The sequence below is a fragment of the Aquarana catesbeiana genome, linkage group LG02 (assembly GCF_042186555.1).
Source record: "Aquarana catesbeiana isolate 2022-GZ linkage group LG02, ASM4218655v1, whole genome shotgun sequence".
NCBI lineage: Eukaryota > Metazoa > Chordata > Amphibia > Anura > Ranidae > Aquarana > Aquarana catesbeiana.
In genome coordinates, this window is record NC_133325.1 from 805138676 (window position 1) to 805161646 (window position 22971).

The 22971-nt window shown below is 46.8% G+C and overlaps 1 protein-coding gene across 2 annotated transcripts in view; it reads left to right on the top strand.

Annotated features, from left to right (window-relative positions):
- The window catches only part of LOC141129489 (V-set domain containing T-cell activation inhibitor 1-like), a 103986-nt gene that overhangs the window by 43033 nt on the left and 37982 nt on the right, over positions 1–22971 (top strand). For both annotated transcript variants that reach the window (XM_073617544.1, XM_073617545.1), the window contains one exon: positions 11983–12315. In XM_073617544.1, the coding sequence (XP_073473645.1) occupies positions 11983–12315 (333 nt within the window). The remainder of the gene's footprint in view (positions 1–11982; positions 12316–22971) is intronic.

The following is a 22971-nucleotide window of genomic DNA, read 5'->3' on the forward strand; positions in this document are numbered from 1 at the left end:
GACCATCTACTACCCAGACCAGAGCACCCACCTACAAGCAGTGGGTAATCAAAGCCCAGGATTCTTGTGTTATGCCTGGAAGAGGAAAACCCAAGGAACTGCCCAGGCTCTCTTGTTTCCAAAGGTAGGTCCAACGTAGGGTTGCTCTGGAGAGGGGTCTTGACTACCCGTATGTCCCATCTCAGGTCATGGACGTCATTGAGAACTCCTGGGGATAGTGGGAGGATGACATGATTTGGGATTACCTGCATGTTTCAAAACCTTTCAGGGTGCCAGAGAGTGGTGCTTGGGCCCGGTCTACAAAGACCTGGTCCTGGATGTAAAGGTGGGTTGGCCTACCAGGAGCCACTCGGTCTCTGTCCGAGGAGAAGGGGATAGACGGAGGAGGTTGCTGGATCCACGTTTCTATCTGTGAGGAGGACTGCTGGGCTGTGCAGCCCCCAGGTAGAAGCGGCCACAAGGACTGCAAGGACATAGCAGGGCCTGTGTGGTTTTCTCCAAAGGCAAAACTTTCTTAGCAGGGACAGTGTTTGCCTGCCACCCAGGGTGCCTGATGAAGAAGAAGTTATCATGGACACTAGGGTGTACTGTCTCTGCCAAACCTCTTGCTGCCTGCCACTTCGGGAGGTGCCCCTCCATTCAGGAGCAAAGAGTTTTTTTTCCACCAATCTCCACCATCTGAAAGATGAAGACCTGTGTGAGGCAGAGTATTCCTCCTGTGGGAGCAATGCTCTGGCTCCACTTGTATGCACCTAGCTGCAGGGACCTGTAGTTAGGAATCTATGCTCAAACATGTACAGTGTAAATGTGTGACCAGATTGTACATATTATATTTTTGTACTTAATTTATTTGTGCATAGCCCTGTCCAAGTTTTCTCCCTTCCCCCATCTAACCTATTTTATGGGATGCCCTTTACTCCTGGGCCCAGGAGGTATTTTTGAAAAATTTACATTTTTTCCCACAGCTGGGGACCAGCTGTAAATTGGTGGGGAGATGGATGTAGCGCCCTCTACCATAGGTAGGTGTTAGAGGTGAGGATTTTTGTGATAGCTGCCAGGCAGGTAAATTTAGTCAGGCCTATGCTGCATGTTGGGCCTGCTTGTTTTTGATCTGGGGGCAGGGAGTGGTTAGTGTAGCAATGGGTGTTATCACCTGTCCTTCAGTTCTTGGGCATCTCCCCTGCTTCCAGTGAGAATGTTCTGGAAGAGAGGCAGGGCTGGGAATTGGAGTGACAGGGAGCTCATGTGAGGAGCCCTGACCAATCCCCAATTGGAATTGGCAGGGGGCAGGCCTCCTTCATAAGCTCAGGTCCAGCCCACTGGAGTGAAGTGAAGAATGGAAAGTTAGACTGCAGCAGGAGGCCCATCCCCATCTAGGGGGGGTGCGCGCCTCGGCAGAGGAGCTTGGGAGGGAGCCTCTCTCCCTACACGGTCATGGAGGAGGTGTCCTGGAACAGAGGAGCTGGAGAAGCAGTCGGTATGCATGTCCAGGTAAATTCTTCACCAAGGACTCAGGGCAGGAGAAGATCAGTGAGTGAGGCACAGTGGATATCTGGAGGAGGCATGCCAGGGGAGCTATATGCAAGGCCAGAGGAGAGACTGTGGGGTTTTGTGTCAAATCAATGTGGCCTGCGGGCGCAGGATGTGCAAGTCGGCTAGCTGGGATCAGTAGTCCACCAACAAACTAAAGCTGCTAAACTACTAGGCTACCAAGAAGGGGTACTGCAGGCCCCTGGCCTATCAGCATTCAGCAAGTCAAATAACCACCTGGGATTATTCAGAGTGATCCCAGGTGCAATGTAAGGATGGTGGTGCGGAGTGCTAACATGTTACAGTGAAAGTTTGTGCAAGAGGAGAAGAATCCTGGGGGTAACAGTCTGCAGGAGTTGGCGCAGTGGAGGAGTAACGATCTGTTGGAGTAGGTGCAGAGGAGACACTGTGATTGTTAAGAGTCCATCACTTATTCAGTTCAACTAAGTCAATAATTCTTTAACAATGATGGCAAAGTGATCTGTTCTATGGGCATCCCATGTCCCCTTTCCCCAACCAAGTTATATCCCCCAAATAAACAAAAACAAAACAAAGCAAAATGACTGTTCATTGTCTCTGAGAGTGGTAGATGGAGGTCTGGCAGCAGGGTGATATGGTGGATGATAGTAACTAGTAGCAACCATCCTCTACATATATATAGATACAGTGCCTTGAAAAAGTATTCATACCCCTTGAAATTTTCCACATTTTGTCATGTTACAACCAAAAACGTAAATGTATTTTATTGGGATTTTATGTGATAGACCAACACAAAGTGGTACATAATTGTGAAGTGGAAGGGAAAATGATTAAGATAAATATGTGAAAAGTGTGAGGCACTTGTATGGCGCCCCCCGGAGTCAATACTTTGTAGAACCCCCTTTCTCCACAATTACAGCTACAAGTCTTTTTGGGGATGTCTCTACCAGCTTTGCACATCTAGAGAGGGACATTTTTGTCCATTCTTCTTGCAAAATATCTCAAGCTCTGTCAGATTGGATGGAGAGCGTCTGTGAACAGCAATTTTCAAGTCTTGCCACAGATTCTCAATGTGATTTAGGTCTGGACTGTGACTGGGCCATTCTAACATATGAATATGCTTTGATCTAAACCATTCCATTGTAGCTCTGGCTGTGTGTTTAGGGTCGTTGTCCTGCTGGAAGGTGAACCTCCGCCCCAGTCTCAAGTCTTTTGCAGACTCTAACAGGTTTTCTTCTAGGATTGTCCTGTATTTGTCTCCATCCATCTTCCCATCAACTCTGACCAGCTTCCCTGTCCCTGCTGAAGAAAAGCATCCCCACCACATGATGCTGCCACCATCATGTTTCACGGTGGGGATGGTGTGTTCAGGGTGATGTGCAGTGTTAGTTTTCTGCCACACATAGCGTTTTGCTTTTAGGCCAAAAAGTTCAATTTTGGTCTCATGTGACCAGATCACCTTCTTCCACATGTTTGCTGTGTCCTCCACATGGCTTCTCACAAACTACAAACAGGACTTCTTATGACTTTCTTTCACCAATGTCTTTCTTCTTGTCACTCTTCCATAAAGGTCAGATTTGTGGAGAACACGACTAATAGTTGTCCTGTGGACAGATTCTCCCACCTGAGCTGTGGATCTCTGCAGCTCCTCCAGAGTTACTGATCAGAGTTGATGAATGCTCTCCTTGCCCGGCCGGTCAGTTTAGGTGGACGGCCATGTCTTGGTAGGTTTGCAGTTTTGCCATATGTGATAGAATCACCCGGGACAGAGGCGTTTAGGGGGGACTTTATGCTAGCACCTTGCCTACCGGCTATGGGCCTTAGCATTTGAGGAAACTACAAGCATTTAGAAAGATGTTCTGTTATATAATATAAAAGGACATTATTAACCACCGCCGACCATCATATGATGTCCTTGACTTTGAACGGGGATATCTGAATAATGCCTGCAGCTACTTGCATCATTCAGATATCGTATTTTAGAGCCAGGGATTCCCTACACCATAAAAATAATCATAGCAGCTGTTCTACTGCTTGATTGTTCTTATAGGCAGCGAGAGGGGATGTCCCCCCCCCCTCCCGCCACCCTCTGGTGCTTCTTCCGACTCACCCCTGCCATCGGTGAGTCAGAGAATGGATCCGCCAGCCCCGGATGTTGACCATAAAGATTTCCGGCGGACCAGATGGTCCCCGGAGTCTCAATGATTGTTCAGAGGTCGGGTGCGAAGTTATGACATCATGCCGGCTTCTGCATTCGAAAAAATGTTGCCGCCTTTGCTAGGAAGCTGGGATCGTTCTTTTTTTTTGTTTTTTGATTTCAGACTTCCCAGCCTAGAGGTGAAATGTGAAGTCTTTTTGACCCAGGGGCGGACTGACCATTCGGGCACTCGGGCACTGCCCAAGGGCCCCATGCCACTAAGGGGCCCCATCAGGGTTGCCAGCCTCAATAAAACCAGGGACAGTATGTAAAGATCTGTGTTTTTAAAAAAATCCAAGATTATAGCTGCCCCGCCTCTCCAGTACCTTTTCAGTGTGTGTATGTGTATTCTGTGTGTGTATACTGTGTGTGTATATTGTGTGTCTGTGTGTGTGTATACTGTGTGTGTGTGTGTGTATACTGTGTGGCCCCATAAACTCCTATTGCCCGGGGCCCCATGATCTTCTCCTATTGCCCAGGAGCCCCATAATCTCCTATTGCCCGGGAGCCCCATGAGTTGTCAGTCCGCCCCTGTTTTGACCCCATATCTCACTGTAATGAGGACCTGTCATGCCATATTCGTATTACAGGGATGTTTACATTCCTTGTAATAGGAATAAAAGTGATAAAAAAAAAGTGTCAAACTAGAAAAATAAAAGTAAAATTAACAATATATTTTTTTTTAAAGTGCCCCTGTCCCCCTGTGCTCGCACGCAGAAGTGAACGCATATGTAAATGGTGTTCAAATCAAACATGTGAATAATCACCACGAACGTTATAGCGAGAGCAATAATTCTAGCCCTAGACTTCCTCTCTAACTCAAAACATGTAACCAGTACAATTTTTTTAAAGCGTAGCCTATGGGGATATTGTACCAATGTTTGGTGCCATTACACGAGCGTGTGCAATTTTGAAGCGTGGCATGTTAGGTATCTATTTACTCGGCATAACATCTTTGAATGGATATAATGTTTGGGGGTTCTATGTAATTTTATAGTAACAAAATGATGATTTTTACATGTAGGAGAGAAATATCAGAATTGGCCTGGGTGGCAAATGGTTAAAAAGACCACGATGGCCTCTGCCAGTGTGGGATGTCATCAGCAAGCCACCTGTCTGGAGCCCCCTGCCATAATGTGTTTATTGTAATTACAGTATTTCACAAAAGTGAGTTTGTTAATCTTTTCTTCTATCTTTTCATGTGACAACACTGAAGAAATGACACTTTGCTACAATGTAAAGTAGTGAGTGTACAGCTTGTATAACAGTGTAAATTTGCTGTCCCCTCAAAATAACTCAACACACAGCCATTAATGCCTAAACCGCTGGCAACAAAAGTCAGTACACCCCTAAGTGAAAATGTCCAAATTGGGCACAATTAGCCATTTTCCCTCCCCGGTGTCATGTGACTCGTTAGTGTTACAAGGTCTCAGGTGTGAATGGGAAGCAGGTGTGTTAAATTTGGTGTTATTGCTCTCACTGGTCACTGGAAGTTCAACATGGCACCTCATGGCAAAGAACTCTCTGAGGATCTGAAAAAAAGAATTGTTGCTATTTGCAACATATGTCTCAAGCGTATCTCGCGTGGCCAAAACATCACCCGCTTGGGTACCACATGCTTGACCAGACATATGTTGACCTGCCGTGCAGTTCGTTGGCAAGCGTATCTAAAAGACCCACACCAAAGAACAAAGAGGACTTCTCCTTGCTCCTCATCAGCTGAGATCTCCAACCCCACTATACCTTCTGTCCTCTCTGAGACCTGCACTGAGAGGAATGAAGGTGTAGAATTAGGTGTGTCACAGCCAAGTACTTGCAGGCAATCTGCTTTCGGTACACCGAATTTCCCTGCCCCAGCTGCTGCACCGCCGAAAGAAGTTCGCTTCCAGCCATCCACATGGCCAGCGGTTGAATGCTAGCTTGGCAAAATTTTTGATGCAATTCTTTGCAGCAGGGCTAGTTCCTGCACTCCAACTAGAGTATCTGTGAGGGGTTCCAGTGTTGTGGCACCAGCACCAGTGCCTAAGGCCCAATTTTTCAGCCCCTGTTCAACAGGGGCATGTAATTACAATTCTTGATCTAATATTTCACAGCAGGGCCCATTTCTGCGCCCACCAAGAGTATCTGTGAGGACTTACAGTGTTGTGGCACCACCACCACCACCACCACCAAAGGCCCAATTTTTCTGCCCCGTTCAACAGGGGCATGTAATTACAATTCTTGATCTAATATTTCACAGAAGGGCCCTGTGAGGGCTTATAGTGTTGTGGCAACACCAACACCTTAGGCCACAGTTTCTGCAGAGTATATAGGGCAGACCCCTACTGAATCTGCAATAGGCAAGCAACTTGGTGTGAAGAAATCAACTGTGGGTGCAATAATTAGAAAATGGAAGACATACAAGACCACTGATAATCTCCCTCGATCTGGGGCTCCACACAAGATCTCACCCTGTGGGTTTAAAATGATCACAAGAACGGTGAGCAAAAATCCCAGAAACACACAGGGGGACCTAGTGAATGACCTGCAGAGAGCTGGGACCAACGTAACAAAGGCTACCATCAGTAACACACTATGCCGCCAGGGACTCGGATCCTGCAGTGCCAGACGTGACCCCCTGCTTAAGCCAGTACATGTCCGGGCCCGTCTGAGGTTCCCCAGGATTCTGTGCTGGGACCAATCCTATTTAATTTGTTTATAAACAACCTGGAGGATGGGATAAACAGTTCAATCTCTGTATTTGCAGATGATACTAAGCTAAGCAGGGCAATAACTTCTCCGCAGGATGTGGAAACCTTGCAAAAAGACCTGAACAAATTAATGGGGTGGGCGACTACATGGCAAATGAGGTTCAATGTAGAAAAATGTAAAATAATGCATTTGGGTGGCAAAAATATGAATGCAATCTATACACTGGGGGGAGAACCTCTGGGGGAATCTAGGATGGAAAAGGACCTGGGGGTCCTAGTAGATGATAGGCTCAGCAATGGCAGGCAATGCCAAGCTGCTGCTAACAAAGCAAACAGAATATTGGCATTAAAAAGGGATCAGCTCCAGAGATAAAACAATAATTCTCCCACTCTACAAGACTCTGGTCCGGCCGCACCTGGAGTATGCTGTCCAGTTCTGGGCACCAGTCCTCAGGAAGGATGTACTGGAAATGGAGCGAGTACAAAGAAGGGCAACAAAGCTAATAAAGGGTCTGGAGGATCTTAGTTATGAGGAAAGGTTGTGAGCACTGAACTTATTCTCTCTGGAGAAGAGACGCTTGAGAGGGGAGATGATTTCAATTTATAAATACTGTACTGGTGACCCCACAATAGGGATAAAACTTTTTTCGCAGAAGAGAGTTTAATAAGACTCGTGGCCACTCATTGCAATTAGAAGAAAAGAGGTTTAACCTTAAACTATGTAGAGGGTTCTTTACTGTAAGAGCGGCAAGCATGTGGAATTCCCTTCCACAGGCGGTGGTCTCAGCAGGGAGCATTGATAGCTTCAAGAAACTATTAGATAATCACCTGAATGACCACAACATACAGGGATATACAATGTAATACTGACATATAATCACACACATAGGTTGGACTTGATGGACTTGTGTCTTTTTTCAACCTCACCTACTATGTAACTATGCTAGAGAGCATTTGGATGATCCAGAAAAGGATTGGGAGAATGTCATATTGTCAGATGAAACCAAAGTAGAACTGTTTGGTAGAAACACAACTCGTCGTGTTTGGAGGAGAGAGAATGCTGAGTTGCAGCCAAAGAACACCATACCTACTGTGAGGCCTGGGGGTGGCAACATCATGCTTTGGGGCTGTTTCTCTGCAAAGGGCGACTGATCCGTGTACATGAAAGAATGAATGGGGCCATGTATCCTGAGATTTTGAGTGCAAACCTCCTCTCATCAGCAAGGGCAGTGAAGATGAAACGTGGCTGGGTCTTTCAGCACGACAATGATCCCAAACGCACCACCCGGGCAACGAAGGAGTGGTTTCGTAAGAAGCATTTTAAGGTCCTGGATTGACCTAGCCGGTCTCTAGATCTCAACCCCATAGAAAACCTTTGGAGGGAGTTGAAAGTCCGTGTTGCCCAGCGACAGCCCCAAAACATCACTGCTCTAGAGGAGATCTGCATGGAGGAATGGACCAACATACCAGCAACAGTGTGTGACAACCTTGTGAAGACTTACAGAAAACGTTTGACCTCTGTCATTGCCAACAAAGGATATATAACAAAGTATTGAGATGAACTTTTGATATTGACCAAATACTTATTTTAATATATACAGTTATATTTTTATATGATACTCATGTATAAATGTTAGTATGATTGTACAAATGCTATATTTTAACATCAATAAAAGCTTATTGTTTAAAAAATACTTATTTTAAATATTAGATCAAGAATTCTAATTACATGTCCCTGTTGAACAGAGGCTGAAAAATTGGGCCTTAGACACTGGTGCTGGTGCCACAACACTGGAACCCCTCACAGATACTCTAGTTGGAGTGCAGGAACTAGCCCTGCTGCAAAGAATTGCATCAAAAATTTTGCCAAGCTAACATTCAACCGCTGGGCATGTGGATGGGTGGGAGCGAACTTCTTTCGGCGGTGCAGCAGCTGGGGCAGGGAAATTTGCCTTGTACAATCTGACGTTGGTGTACCGAAAGCAGATTGCCCGCAAGTACTTGGCTGTGACACACCTAATTCTACACCTTCATTCCTCTCAGTGCAGGTCTCAGAGAAGACTGAAGGTATAGTGGGGTTAGAGATCTCAGCTGATGAGCAGCAAGGAGAGGTCCTCTTTGTTCTTTGGTGTGAGTCTTTTAGGTACGCTTGCCTTGCATGGCAGGTCAACATATGTCTGGTCAAGCATGTGGTGCCCAAGCGGGAGATGTTTTGGTCATGCCAGATACGCTTGAGACATATGTTGCAAATAGCAGTGGTGCGATCTGATGCACCCGTCTCAAAAAAGGCCCACACCAAAGAACTTTTGGAATAACACACAGAGACAGCAGCGCCCTGCACATGTGGAGCTTTGGGGTGTGATGCAGTCAATGTGCTGCCCTTAGGCTGGCCCCTGGAGGGCATCCTGCCTCGTTTGTGATGTACCTCCTCCACCTCCTCCTCCTCTATCCTATCAGGCACCTACGTTGAGTCAGTGACCTCATCATCCCCTCCCTCCTCATCACTGGAGCAAACCTGGCAGTATGCTGCAGCAGGGGGAGCATGACTGCCAGATTGCTGTCCTTCTTGGGCACCCCCTCTGTCCGTGCTCACGTTACTGCTTTCATCTAGCTCAGTATCATCATTAGAGCCTTCTAAACGCTGGGCATCCTCCTGGAGCATGTACCCAACACTGTGGTCAAACAGTTCGAGGGACGCCTCAGGAGGACATAGTGAGGCTAGGGAAGGAGTCACTGATGCCATTGAGCTGAGGGAAGAGGCCGCTGCTTTGCCAGACAAAGTACCCTGAGCATGAGTGAGAGAGGATGAGGAGGATGAGGATGGCTTGTCATCCACTCGACCAAGTCTTCCGCATGTTGCTGCTCAACACGGCCAGCTGCCAAAAAAAGGCCAAGCGTGTCCTACGGCCACGTGCTGATGAGGATGCACCGTGTCCACGACCAGCACTGTTGCCTCTAGACACAGAGCCTGCTTGCCCTCTTTTATTGGCTTGTTACTGTCTGCCTCTCCTTGTTGGCCTTCCAGACATACTAATGGCCTGCAGTGAGATGTAGCTGCACTAAGCTGGGATATATATATATATATATATATATATATATATATATATATATATATATATAATCAACTGCCTGCCTATAGTATGAGAACACCACCAATCTTCTACAGGTAGCTTTAGCTGAACACTGTGCAGAGGTCGCACTACACTAACTTGTAGCTTTAGCTGAACAGTGTGCAGAGGTTGCATTACACTAACGTGTAGATAATGTAGCTGCCTGCGGTAGTGATAGGATCAGGAAAACACCACCAACCTTCTACAGGTAGCTTTAGCTGGACACTGTGCAGAGGTCGCACTACACTAACTTGTAGCTTTAGCTGAACCCTGTTCAGAGGACGCACTACACTAACTTGTAGCTTTAGCTGAACACTGTGCACTACACTAACTTGTAGCTTTAGCTGAACACTGTGCAGAGGTCGCACTACACTAACTGTAAATAGTGTAGCTGCCTGACTGTGGTACTAATAGGATCAGAAGAACACCAGCAATTTTCTTCAGATAGCTGTACTGTAACCACACCTGCCTCCCTGTCAGTAGGAAGGTAATAACAGGAACGGATCTAGCTAAACTGAATACAGTGTGTGTGTGTGTGTGTGTGTATATATATATATATATATATATATATATATATATATATATATATATATATATATATATATATAAAACACCTGGGATGAATATATATATATATATATATATATATATATATATATATATATATATATATATATATACACAAAAAAAAAATTAAAAACAATAATACACTAGTGGAGCCTTTCTTCTTCTCTCTCCCTTTCCCCCTTTTTTCTGTGTTTTTTCTCCCCCCCCCCCCCGCCTCCCCCCCACCTCTTCTTCCCCTGGGTCTGAGCTACACTGGAGCGGAGGAATCAAGGAGATAATAAGGAGAACGGAGCAGCAAAAAAGGAGAAATTACCAGACAGGATTCCCAGATTTCAAAAGATATATGATCAAAGCTTCATTTCTACTATTTTAAGGTGAGAGTTTTGAGAGACTAAACCAGGAGGCACCACTAAAGGAATTACTTATTTACACATAAAGACTTACACAGATCCTATTAGAAGGACTTTTCTACCTCTACAACAGCGCCACCTATTTATAAATTTATGAACTGTTTTTCCTCAATTCTACAATGCTGTCACTATTATTTTAAGACACTATATTTGGATGATGTTGGCATTAATTGTAATTAATTTTTGTCATTATTTATTTTTATCCTGTAGATGGGTTGTACTTTATTAATTATTCACAGTCGGTTACACCTATTTTTGATATTGATTCACTTTATTTAATTTTATCAATTTATTTTTTGGTATTGGAGCTAGCTGTCACTTTTTAAGTGTTTTGCTATTTTACCATTTGCACTGATGCACCTTTAACACAGCACCAGCCATCTATTGTTAGTCAGTGTTTATGTTTTATATAGAGATCGTAGATCCTGATCAACATTAACACAGACACTATTACCTTAATCACTTTTGCCCTTCCCACCCTATTCACATCACTTTAGTAAATTTTGCGCGAAATTCCTATATTATTATAATACACTGTAAGTGCAGCTAACTCACTGACTGTCCTGCCTAATCTATCTAACTTAAATCAAATGACACTGTCTCTCTGTCTCTGGCCCTCAACGCCGGAATACACTACACAGGGCCGACGTGCAGGCGGCCTTATATAGTGTGAGGCGTGTACTAAACCCCCTGAGCCATAATTGGCCAAAGCCACCCTGGCTTTGGCCAATTACAGCTCTCTCTACAGACGGCGCTGTGATTGGCCAAGCATGCGGGTCATAGTGCATGCTTGGCCAATCATCAGCCAGCAATGCACTGCGATGCCACAGTGAATTATGGGCCGTGACGCGCCACACAAATTTGGCGCGAACGGACCATATCGTTCACAATTTAGCGAACGATCGAACATCATTCCTAGTCAACATATGTGCCCAGTGTTGGGGAAACACTTAGAATGATATTAAACAGTTTGGTAATCCCTCCACTGGCTTCCATTCACCTCTGCCCCAAGTTACATATCCAAACCATTCAGTATCCACCACCTCTCTGCCAATCCCCCCCCCACTGGCTTCCCATTATCTGCTCTGAACTACATCACCAACCACTCAGTGTCCACCACCCCTCCTCTGCTAATTCCTCCAACTGGCTTCCCTTCACCTCTGCCCTGAGCTACATCACCAACTACTCAGTGGTTGTCTTTGTTTTATATGTGATTTATGTGTCATTTTTTGGCTCAGGTACTAAGTTTAGATCAAATTAAACCACATTGAAAATGATCATACTTACAGTAAACTCATTCAGTGGCTGGCTCCTTTTATTTCCCAGGACTCAGAAAGACTTCTGCAACCGCCCAGAATCACACATGTATAGATTTTCTTAGTATTATAAATGAAATTACTCATATTTACACATTGTAACAAATAGAGATGATGAGAAAGTAATCAGGCTGATTGTACAAAGAATTTATTTTCAGCTAATATTTCTGCTTTCCTCCACAGATAAGACTGAAGTGGTTGCTTCCCTCTATGACACTGTCACCCTCCGGTGTTGGTTTCCCTTTATAAGTGAGTCAAAAGGTCTGTCAGTGGTCTGGGAGAAGATTGATCAGAATGGGAAATTATTGATCGCACACGTGTTTAGGAATGATCAGGACAATCACACAGAACAGGATCAACGCTACACGGGGCGCACAGAATTGTCCAAAGATTTCTCTCAGGGAACGGTGGACCTGACAATGCGAGAGGTCTCCTTCCATGATGAAGGGACATATTACTGCAGAGCAGCCAATAGAAGAGGCCATGGGGACAAGATGGTGGAATTAACCATAGACAGTAAGTTCTGCTCCACCCAGTTCATGGCCTAAAATATGCATTTTTTCTGGCTCCTATAATGTTATGTATGGCTGGTGATAGTGGACCCACCACACAGCTTGCATGCATGATGGTTGTGTCTGTGACATATGCTGTGCTTAACTCATAATATGCTTAATGTATTGAAAGATCTTTTTCTTTACCTTAGAGAGCTGGGCATTCCTAATAAGAGTGGATATGAACCCTAAGCCTATACCTTTGTGGTGCCTAATTTGTTGCCGATTATATATATGTGATTTGCAGGTTGTTTAGCGGGATTATGGATGAAGCGGTCAGCCATAACCTCAGTATAATTTTTTTCAGCCGGCAGATGGCTTCCTCATGAAACCGTTCCAAGTGGTTTATTAGCCACTGGAACACTTTCCAAAGCAACAGGAGGGGATGTCCACCCCTCGCACCAGTCGCCGATGTTTCTCAGGCTTACTGTTTCCACTGGTTTGGCCAAGAAACAATCCAACAGTGTGGCCGGATACTCCCATAGGCGATCAAAGACTAGATACTCTAATGCCGCGTACACACGGTCGGACTTTTCGTCTACAAAAGTCCGACAGCCTGTCCGACAGACTTCCGACGTACCTTCGGCGGACTTGCGGCAGACTTTGTTACGAACGGACTTGCCTACACACGACCACACAAAAGTCCGACGGATTCGTACGTGATGACGTACACCGGACTAAAATAAGGAAGTTCATAGCCAGTAGCCAATAGCTGCCCTAGCATGGGTTTTTGTCCGTCGGACTAGCACACAGACGAGCGGATTTCGGGGTCCGTCGTACTTACGACGTAAAGATTTGAAGCATGTTTCAAATCTAAAGTCCGTCGGATTTGAGGCTAAAAAAGTCCGTTGAAAGTCCGGAGAAGCCCACACACGATCGGATTACCAGCCAGCTTTAGTCCGTCAGCGTCCGTTGGACTTTTGTAGACGAAAAGTCCGACCGTGTGTACGCGGCATTATGCTATGTAGACACGGTCAGACTTTTCAGCTACAAAAGTCTGACAGACTTTCGATGGACTTTCGATGGACTTTCGATGGACTTTCTAACGAACGGACTTTCCTACACACGATCACACCAAAGTCTGACAGATTCGTACGTGATGACATACACCGGACTAAAATAAGGAAGTTGATAGCCAGTAGCCAATAGCTGCCCTAGCGTGGGTTTTTGTCCGTCGGACTAGCATACAGACGAGCGGATTTCTGGGTCCAGCGGAGTTACGGCGTAAAGATTTGAAGCACGTTCCAAATCTAAAGTCCGTCAGATTTGCGACTGGAAAAGTCCGCTGAAGGTCCGGTGAAGCCCACACACGATCGGATTGTCAGCCGGATTTGGTCCGTCGGCGTCCGTCAAACCAGTCCGGTTGAAAAGTCCAACCATGTGTACGCCCCATAAGATCACCTCTATGAGGTCCTCTTGGAGGACTGGAGCAACGTCATGACGTCACTTCCAGTCCAGGCTTTTTTTTAAAAGCAAAAGATCCATTTTTTTTTTTTTTTTTTGATCTTTTGCTTTTAAAGGTAAAGAAGAGATTTTTATTTATTTTTTTGACACCAAATTTCTCAATAAAGAGGACCTGTCATCCTTATTTCTGTTACAAGGGATGTTTACATTCCTTGTATTATGAATAAAAATGATAAAAAAAAAATAATTAAATAATTAAAAAATTAAAGATAAATATGTTGCTTTCTTTTGTTTGTTTTTTTTCATTAAAATGTATTTTTCCCCAAAAAATTGCATTTTCAAAATTGCTACACAAATACTGTGTGACATAAAAAACTGCAAAAATTGGCCTTTTATTCCCTAGGGTCTCTGCTTAAAAAAAAAAAGTATAATGTTTGGGGGTTATAAGTAGAGATGCACTGAAATTTCGGCTGCTGAAACATATCGCGCAAAAATGGTTTTATTGCCAAGTTGCCGATAAGAGAAAAAGGTGCTGATAATGGCGCTGAAAATGCACGAGATTTTGCTGTGTTTTTTAATCGAAATTTTACCGTGATTTTCCTGTGCTTATGGTGCATTTTTTTTATAGGTCATGTGACTCATAAACCGAATCAAAAACATAGCAAGGGTGCATTATTGATGCGCTATTGCAGCATTTTCAATGCATTAACGAGCAGGGCCCTCTGATTCCTCTTGTACAGTAGGTGACCGCGATATTGTATCAATCTTGCCGCATTTCTCGGTGAGATTTGACACCTGCGAGCCCCGTCGCGGGAGCCAGCGCCGAGATGGCTCACTCATCGCGAAAGGAAAACTTTGTTTTCCTTTCGCGATGAGTGACAGGCAGTGCTGACAGCTGTCTGGTATGAATCCTGAGGGGGAAAGCCGTGACAAATTTTAAATGAAAAAATCGGTGTGGGTTCCCCCCCAGGGGCATACCAGGCCCTTAGGTCTGGTATGGATTGTAAGGGGAACCCCCTACGCCGAAAAATCGGCGTGGGGGTCCCCCCAAAATCCATACCAGACCCTTATCCGAGCACGCAGCCCGGCCGGCCAGGAAAGGGGGTGGGGACGAGCGATCGCCCCCGCCCCCCCCCCTGAGCCGTACCAGGCCACATGCCCTCAAACATGGGGGTGGGTGCCTTGGGGGAAGGGGGGCGCCCTGCGGCCCCCCCACCCCAAAGCACCTTGTCCCCATGTTGATGAGGACAAGGGCCTCTTCCCGACATCCCTAGCCGTTGGTTGTCGGGGTCTGCGGGTGGGGGGCTTATCGGAATCCGGGAGCCCCCTTTAATAAGGGGGCCCCCAGATCCCGGCCCCCCACCCTGTGTGAATGAGTATGGGGTACATGGTACCCCTACCCATTCACCTAGGGAAAAGTGTCAATAAAAAAAAAAAAAACACAGCACACAGGTTTTTAGAGTAGTTTATTAGGCAGCTCGGGGTCTTCTTCCAACTTCGGGGGTGGGAGGGCATTTTCTTCGGACTTCTCCCGGTGTTCCGCCTTTTCTCCTGGGCCCCTCTGCTATCTTCTTCCAGCTCTTTTGCCAGCGAGGGGCCAGGTCTGCTGCCGCTGTCTTGTCTTGGGGAAGGGCGCCCCCCTTCCCCCAAGGCACCCACCCCCCATGTTGAGGGCATGCGGCCTGGTACGGCTCAGGGGGGGCGGGGGCGCTCGCTCCTCCCCACCCCCTTTCCTGGCCGGCCGTGCTGCGTGCTCGGATAAGGGTCTGGTATGGATTTTGGGGGGACCCCCCTGCCGATTTTTCGGCGTAGGGGGTTCCCCTTACAATCCATACCAGACCTAAGGGCCTGGTATGCCCCTGGGGGGGAACCCACGCCGATTTTTTCATTTAAAATTTGGCACGGCGTTCCCCCTCAGGATTCATACCAGACAGCTGTCAGCACTGCCTGTCACTCATCGGGAAAGGAAAACAAAGTTTTCCTTTCCCGATGAGTGAGCCAGTGCCACATGCACAGTACCCTGTCGCCGAGAACCAGCGCGATGGTATCGCGCTGGAAACACAATCTCGCGGTCAGGTACCGCGGTCATAAATTATAAACGCAACACTTTTGTGTTTGCCCCTATTTATCATGAGCCGAAATTAAAGATCTATGACTTTATCTATGTACACAAAAGGCCTATTTCTCTGAAATATTGTTCACAAATCTGTATAAATCTGTGGTAGTGAGCCGAGAAAATCCATCCCCCTCACAGGTGTGGCATATCCAGATGCCGATTAGACAGCATGATTATTGCACAGGTGTGCCTTAGGCTTGCCACAATAAAAGGCCACTCTAAAATGTGCAGTTTTATCACACAGCACAATGCCACAGATATTGCAAGTTTTGAGGGAGCGTGCATTTGGCATGCTGATTGCAGAAATGTCCACCCGAGCATATGCCTTTGAATTGAATGTTAATTTCTCTACCATAAGCTGTCTCCAAAGACGTTTCAGAGAATTTGGCAGTACATCCAACCCGCCTCACAACCGCAGACCACGTGTAACCACACCAGCCCAGGACCTCCACATCCAGCATCTTCATCTCCAAGATCGTCTGAGACCAGCCACCCGGACAGCTGCTGCAACAAACGGTTTGAATAACTGTCACGGAACGTCCCACACTCCGCTTGACTGCTTCCGTCATATACCGCTTCCTAAGTTCTGGAACACGAGTCCAATGGATCTGGCTATAGGAACCCCAAGAACTAGACAACACCAGTCTTGGAGTACATCAGAACTACTCTTTATTTGAGATCTCCCACACATTTATACACCAGGATGACTCAAAGCTAACCTAATTAACATGAGCTCCAATAGGAGTCGTCCCGTCTCCTACATTGTATAGAGGACAATGTGATCAGCTCATTCAATTTACACACATTACCATAAACATCAACACAGGGTTAATTAGAACAAACAACAATGAGTTGAATACCCTTAGAACCTAGACTAAACTTATTTACATTAAACACATTATAGCTGACATCAGACAGGTGAGTGAAGTTGATGACATTAGCATCTCCTCACAGGATGTGTCCCAACGGAATGAATCCATTGAAAATCCAGGGCCCATAATCAAAAGGCAACAGGCTTGCATACAGTCCTCTCCAACAGCCTCTGTTCTGGCTAGGTCTGTGACATTTCTCCCCTTTCGGCAGGAGACTAACACAGGAGAAGACCCCAGACGGGTTGACTCCGAAGTTAGTCCATAGTTCCAGTCCTCTACTGCCTGTACCCACACAGTACCCCAAACAAATTGTTCCAAACAGAGTATTACTCACCCAGCCAACCTCTGCCTCTCTCAGAGAACATATCTGCCGCTGGGGAGAGGCCTGGACTGGCTCTTCTCCCTGGAATCCTTTCTGCCGCTGGAGAGAAGACAGGGTGTCTGGGCTCACTCTGTCATGCTGTTGGGGATCGGGGCCCACTGCCCAGCATCCCTGGGGTATACAGGTGGAGACTGAAGTCCCATCCACCTTCACAGGAAATCCATCCTCTGTTAGTTGAGGGCAGAGTCCAGCAGTCCTCGGCCCTGTTGCCAGCCCTTCTGCTGGAAACCCCACACCATCTGTTCCGGCTAGGTGTTGGGGCAGGAGGCTGGCTTCCTCCACTCCCAAACTGTGTAGCTGCCATTGGGGAGGTGAGCCGGCTGCTTCCTTTTCCATTCCCTCATCTGGCTGCTGGGACGATATGTCGATGGTACTGTCTCCCAGGTGCATGGATCTTTGCTGGGGAGGAAAGCCCGCTTCCTCCACCCTGGCCAACTGTTGGGGAGGGACAACACACACCTCCTCTCCCTTCTCCCCCTGTATCTGCTGCTGGGAAGTGATTGCCATCTTCTCAGCCTGAGCCTCCACAATTGCTACAGGTGTGGGGCAGAGGTCTTGGACCCTCTGTCCGGTTGCCAGCACTTCTGCTGGGGGTTTGCCAGGTGGTTCCTCCTCTACAGAAACGTCTATTAAATCCCTAGTCTCTGGAATTGGTAAAAGTGTGGGACAGAGGTCTTGGACCCTCTGTTCAGTTACCAGATCTTCAGCTGGAGAAGTTTGTTTTAACTCCATAGATGCTGCTGGCAGAAAATCACATGTCCCTGTCAGTGTTGTGGGAGAAAGGCCGACTACCTCTTCTCTCAGGAGGGCTGAAGCCACTGTTGGTGCTGGGCAGAACACAGTGAACTTTGGCCCTGATAGCAGCTCTTCTGCTGGAGGCTCATCAGGTTGTTCTTCCTCAGCAGAAAAGTCTATCAAATCCCATGTCTCTGCAACTGATGTCTGGGGATAGAGGTTCACCATCTCCTGTCCATGGAACCCAGAAGATGCTATCATTTCTGGGCAGAGGTTAGCAGAGCTCTGCCCTGTTGTCAGCACTTCAGGTTTGGGGACGGCAATCTCCAGATTTTCCACTGCCGATTCTCTGGCATGCTGCTGAACTTGTTCTAGCAGTTTCCTGTATGCCCTTTCCAGATGCTGTTCCTTCCTTAGCAAATGGTCCAGATCAGGTTTGAGCTCTGAGACCCCTGCAAGACCAAGCATAGACTCTCTATAGTCTCTCAGGTCCTCAAGGTCAGGTTCCCCTTCATCGCCAAACATAAAAAGATCTGTAAGGCTCTCCCACAGCAATCCAGGGCCGCCAAAGTCATATCCCTCCGGAGAGCATTCTGTTGTCTCCCCTAAATATCCCTCCTCTGCGTGCTATTGCAGAGCCCGATAACGATTGTCCAGCTCTATCTCCTGCTGGACCAACCTGTCCAACTCAGTCACCCATTGCTCCTGGGGCTGCTCTCCCAGGAATGCCATCCGCAATGCCCGTTGGTCACTTGCCTGTTGCTCTTGGGTTGGAAAGCACTTGCCCTGTTTTATACCAGCGAGACGGAGGGCTCCAATCCAGAGCTCCACCCGAATTTGCTGCCTGAGCTCCAGGTATTCATCCTCAGACACAGTCCTGGTGTATGTTGAAAGGATGATCCGCAGCAGCCCCGGGAATTCTGATGCCAGGTCCATATCTCCGCTGGGGTGACTGAAGTCTGCTATGCTGATCTTGGATCCAGTTGGAAGTTTGGATGTTCCAGACTTCAGGAAGCTTTCCCGCTGCTTGCCACCAATGTCACGGAACGTCCCACACTCCGCTTGAGTGCTTCCGTCATATACCGCTTCCTAAGTTCTGGAACACGAGTCCAATGGATCTGGCTATAGGAACCCCAAGAACTAGACAACACCAGTCTTGGAGTACATCAGAACTACTCTTTATTTGAGATCTCCCACACATTTATACACCAGGATGACTCAAAGCTAACCTAATTAAAATGAGCTCCAATAGGAGTCGTCCCGTCTCCTACATTGTATAGAGGACAATGTGATCAGCTCATTCAATTTACACACATTACCATAAACATCAACACAGGGTTAATTAGAACAAACAACAATGAGTTGTATACCCTTAGAACCTAGACTAAACTTATTTACATTAAACACATTATAGCTGACATCAGACAGGTGAGTGAAGTTGATGACATTAGCATCTCCTCACAGGATGTGTCCCAACGGAATGAATCCATTGAAAATCCAGAGCCCATAATCAAAAGGCAACAGGCTTGCATACAGTCCTCTCCAACAGCCTCTGTTCTGGCTAGGTCTGTGACAATAACCAAAGAATTTCTGCACAAACTGTCAGAAACCGTCTCTGGGAAGCTCAACTGCATGCTCATCGTCCTCATCGGGGTCTCCACCTGACTGCAGTTACTCCACATAACCTATTTGAGGGGCAAATGCTCGTCGTCCTCATCAGGGTTTTGACTTGACCGCAGTTTGTCGTCGTAACCGACTTGAGGGGCAAATGCTCACATTCAATGGTGTCTGGCACTTTGGAGAGGTGTTCTCTTCACTAGGGATGAGCCGAACACCCCCTGGTTCGGTTCGCACCAGAACCTGCGAACGGACCGAAAATTTGCACGAACGTTAGCACCCCATTGACGTCTATGGGACTCGAACGTTTCAAATCAAAAGTTCTAATTTTAAAGGCTAATTTGCATGGTATTGTCCTAAAAAGGGTTTGGGAACCCGGGTCCTGCCCCAGGGGACATGGATCAATGCAAAAAAAAACTTTTAAAAACTTTTGTTTTTTCGGGAGCAGTGATTTTAATGATGCTTAAAGTAAAAAAAAAAAAAGTAAAATATTCCTTTAAATATCGTACCTGGGGGGTGTCTATAGTATGCCTGTAAAGTGACGCGTGTTTCCCGTGTTTAGAACAGTCCCTGCACCAAATGTCATTTTTAAAGGAAAAAATCTCATTTAAAACTGCTTGCGGGTTTAATGTAATGTCGGGTCCTGGCAATATGGATGAAAATCAGTGAGACAAACGGCATGGGTACCCCCCAGTCCATTACCAGGCCCTTTGGGTCTTGTATGGATATTAAGGGGAACCCCGCACCCAAATTAAAAAAAGGAAAGACGTGGGGCCCCCAGGCCCTATATACTCTGAACAGCAGTATACAGGCGGTGCAAACAAAACAGGGACTGTAGGTTTGTTGTTAAGTAGAATCTGTTTGTAATTTTGAACTGGTACATTTTTAACGTGTTTAGCTGCAGCCAAAAAATCTTTTTTAAGCTTTTTGGAAAACATAGGGAAGGGTTATCACCCCTGTGACATTTGTTTTGCTGTCTGTGCACCTTTCAGAAGATTTCACCTCATTTTCTGTCCCAATGACAAATGTTTTTAGAATATTTGGGGTGTTTAGTGAAACAAGGATTGGTGATAAAGCATCAGTGTAAAGGAGAAATGTTTTTCCCATATTAACTTTTACAGGAGAGAATTTCCCTTCCTAGGGGTAGATTTCATCTCACTTCCTGTTGTCTCCTTCCGTTTGCTAGTAGGAGTCGTTTGTAAGTTAGATGTTTGAAAGTAGGGGCCTGCCCTATATACTCAGCAGAAATTTGGGCCTTAGGTGTTGCTGTGGCCACAACACTGTAAGCCCTCACAGGGCCCTGCTGTGAAATATTAGATCAAGAATTGTAATTACATGCCCCTGTTGAACAAGGGCAGAAAAATTGGGCCTTTGGTGATGGTGGTGCCACAATACTGTAAGTCCTCACAGTTACTCTTGGTGGGGGATGGAACAGGCCCTGCTGTGAAATATTATATCAAGAATTGCAATCACATGTCCCTGTTGAAAAGGGGCAGAAAAATTGGGCCTTAGGCACTGGTGCTGGTGCCACAACACTGCAACCCCTCACAGAAACTCTAGTTGGAGCGCAGGAACGAGCCCTGCTGCAAAGAATTGCATCAAAAATTGTAATTACACGCCCCTGTTAAACAGGGGCTGGAAAATTGGGCCTTAGGCACTGGTGGCGGTGCCCAGAACCAAAAATGTTCTTACAATCTATCAGCGTGATGATTGAGGAGGAAGAGGATAATTACTCAGCATAACAGGATAGTCACTCAGCATCAGCATAGGCAGTCTTGAAGGGATCTGACATTTCAAAAAAAATTATTCGGTTACATCAGCATCAGGTGCTTGGTAGCTGGTGGTGATCCAGGACTGATTCATTTTTATGAAGGTCAGTCAATCGACCGAGTCGGTGGACAGACGCACCCTGTGATCGGTTACAAAGCCTCCAGCAGCACTGAATGTGCGTTCCGAAAGAACGCAGGATGCAGGACAGGCCAGTAGCTCAATTGCATACTGTGCAAGCTCTGGCCAGTGATCCACCCTCAAGACCCAGTAACCCAGAGGATTTTCGGTGGGAAAGGTGTCCAAGTCAGATCTTGCCCCTGGGTATTCCTGCACCATGTAAAACAAACGCTGGCGATGGTTGCTGGAACCGATCATACCTTGGGGCTGCGGACTAAAAAATTGTCTGAACGCATCTCCACCACTCCTTCTTTGACTGACCGAAGCCTCAGCAACTCGTTGTCTAGGAACAGGAGTTTGTAACCTCCCAGGCTCTGGGAACGCGTTGCGAAGACCTTTTTGCAAGGCCTCCCGAAGATGTTTCATCCTCTGCTCCCTCTGCGGCGGCAAGATAAGGTCTGCAACCTTACCCTTGTAATGTGGATCAAGGAGGGTTGCCAGCCAGTATTGGTCCTTCTCCTTGATACCACAAATATGAGGATCCTTCCGCAGGCTTTGCAGGATCAGGGAGGCCATGCAGCGTAGGTTTCCTGAGGCATTCGGTCCGGAGTCCTCTGGGTCACTAAGGACGACATGATCCGCAGCCACCTCCTCCCAGCCACGTACAAGTCCATGGGTTTCTTGGGACTGTAAATGATCCCTTAAAGACTGCTGCTGATGCTGAGTGCCAGGCTCCACCTCCATGCTAACACGATCCGCCTCCTCCTCTTCCTGTGTGATCAGCGGGCACGCAGGAACACTGTCTGGATAAAGGGGGCCTTGAGAGCTAAAGAAGTCCTCCTTTTCCTGCCTCTGTTCTGCCTCAAGTGCCCTGTCCATTATTCCACGCAGCGTGTGCTCCAACAGGTGGACAAGGGGGACCATGTCACTGATGCATGCACTGTCACTGCTCACCATCCTCATGGCCTCCTCAAATGGTGACAGGACAGTGCATGCATCCCTGATCATGGCCCACTGGCGTGGGGAAAAAAAACAAGCTCCCCTGACCCTGTCCTGGTGCCATAGTCGCACAGGTACTCATTGATGGCCCTCTGCTGCGTGTGCAGCCGCTGCAGCATGGCCAACGTTGAGTTCCACCTGCTGGGCATTTCACAGATTAGGCAGTTCTTGGGCAGGTTAAATTCCTTTTGGAGGTCTGCCAGCCGAGCACTGGCATTATATGACCGGCGGAAATGCACACAGACTTTTCTGGCCTGCCTCAGGACATCCTGTAAGCCTGGGTACCTTCCCAAGAACCGCTGCACCACCAAGTTAAGGATGTGAGCCGCAGGCACCCCCAAACCCCTACGCTATTGGCGCAGGGTTCCCCTTAATATCCATGCCAGACCCAAAGGGCCTGGTAATGGACTGGGGGGGATCCCATGCTGTTTTTTTCAATGACTTTTATCTGTATTGCCAGGACCAACAATTCATTAATAGCCGCAAGTACTTTTAAATGACTTTTTTTTTTCTTTAGAAATGTCATTTTGTGCAGGGACTGTTCTAAACACGGGAAACATGCGCCCCTTTACAGGCATACTATAGACACCCCCCAGGTACGAAATTTAA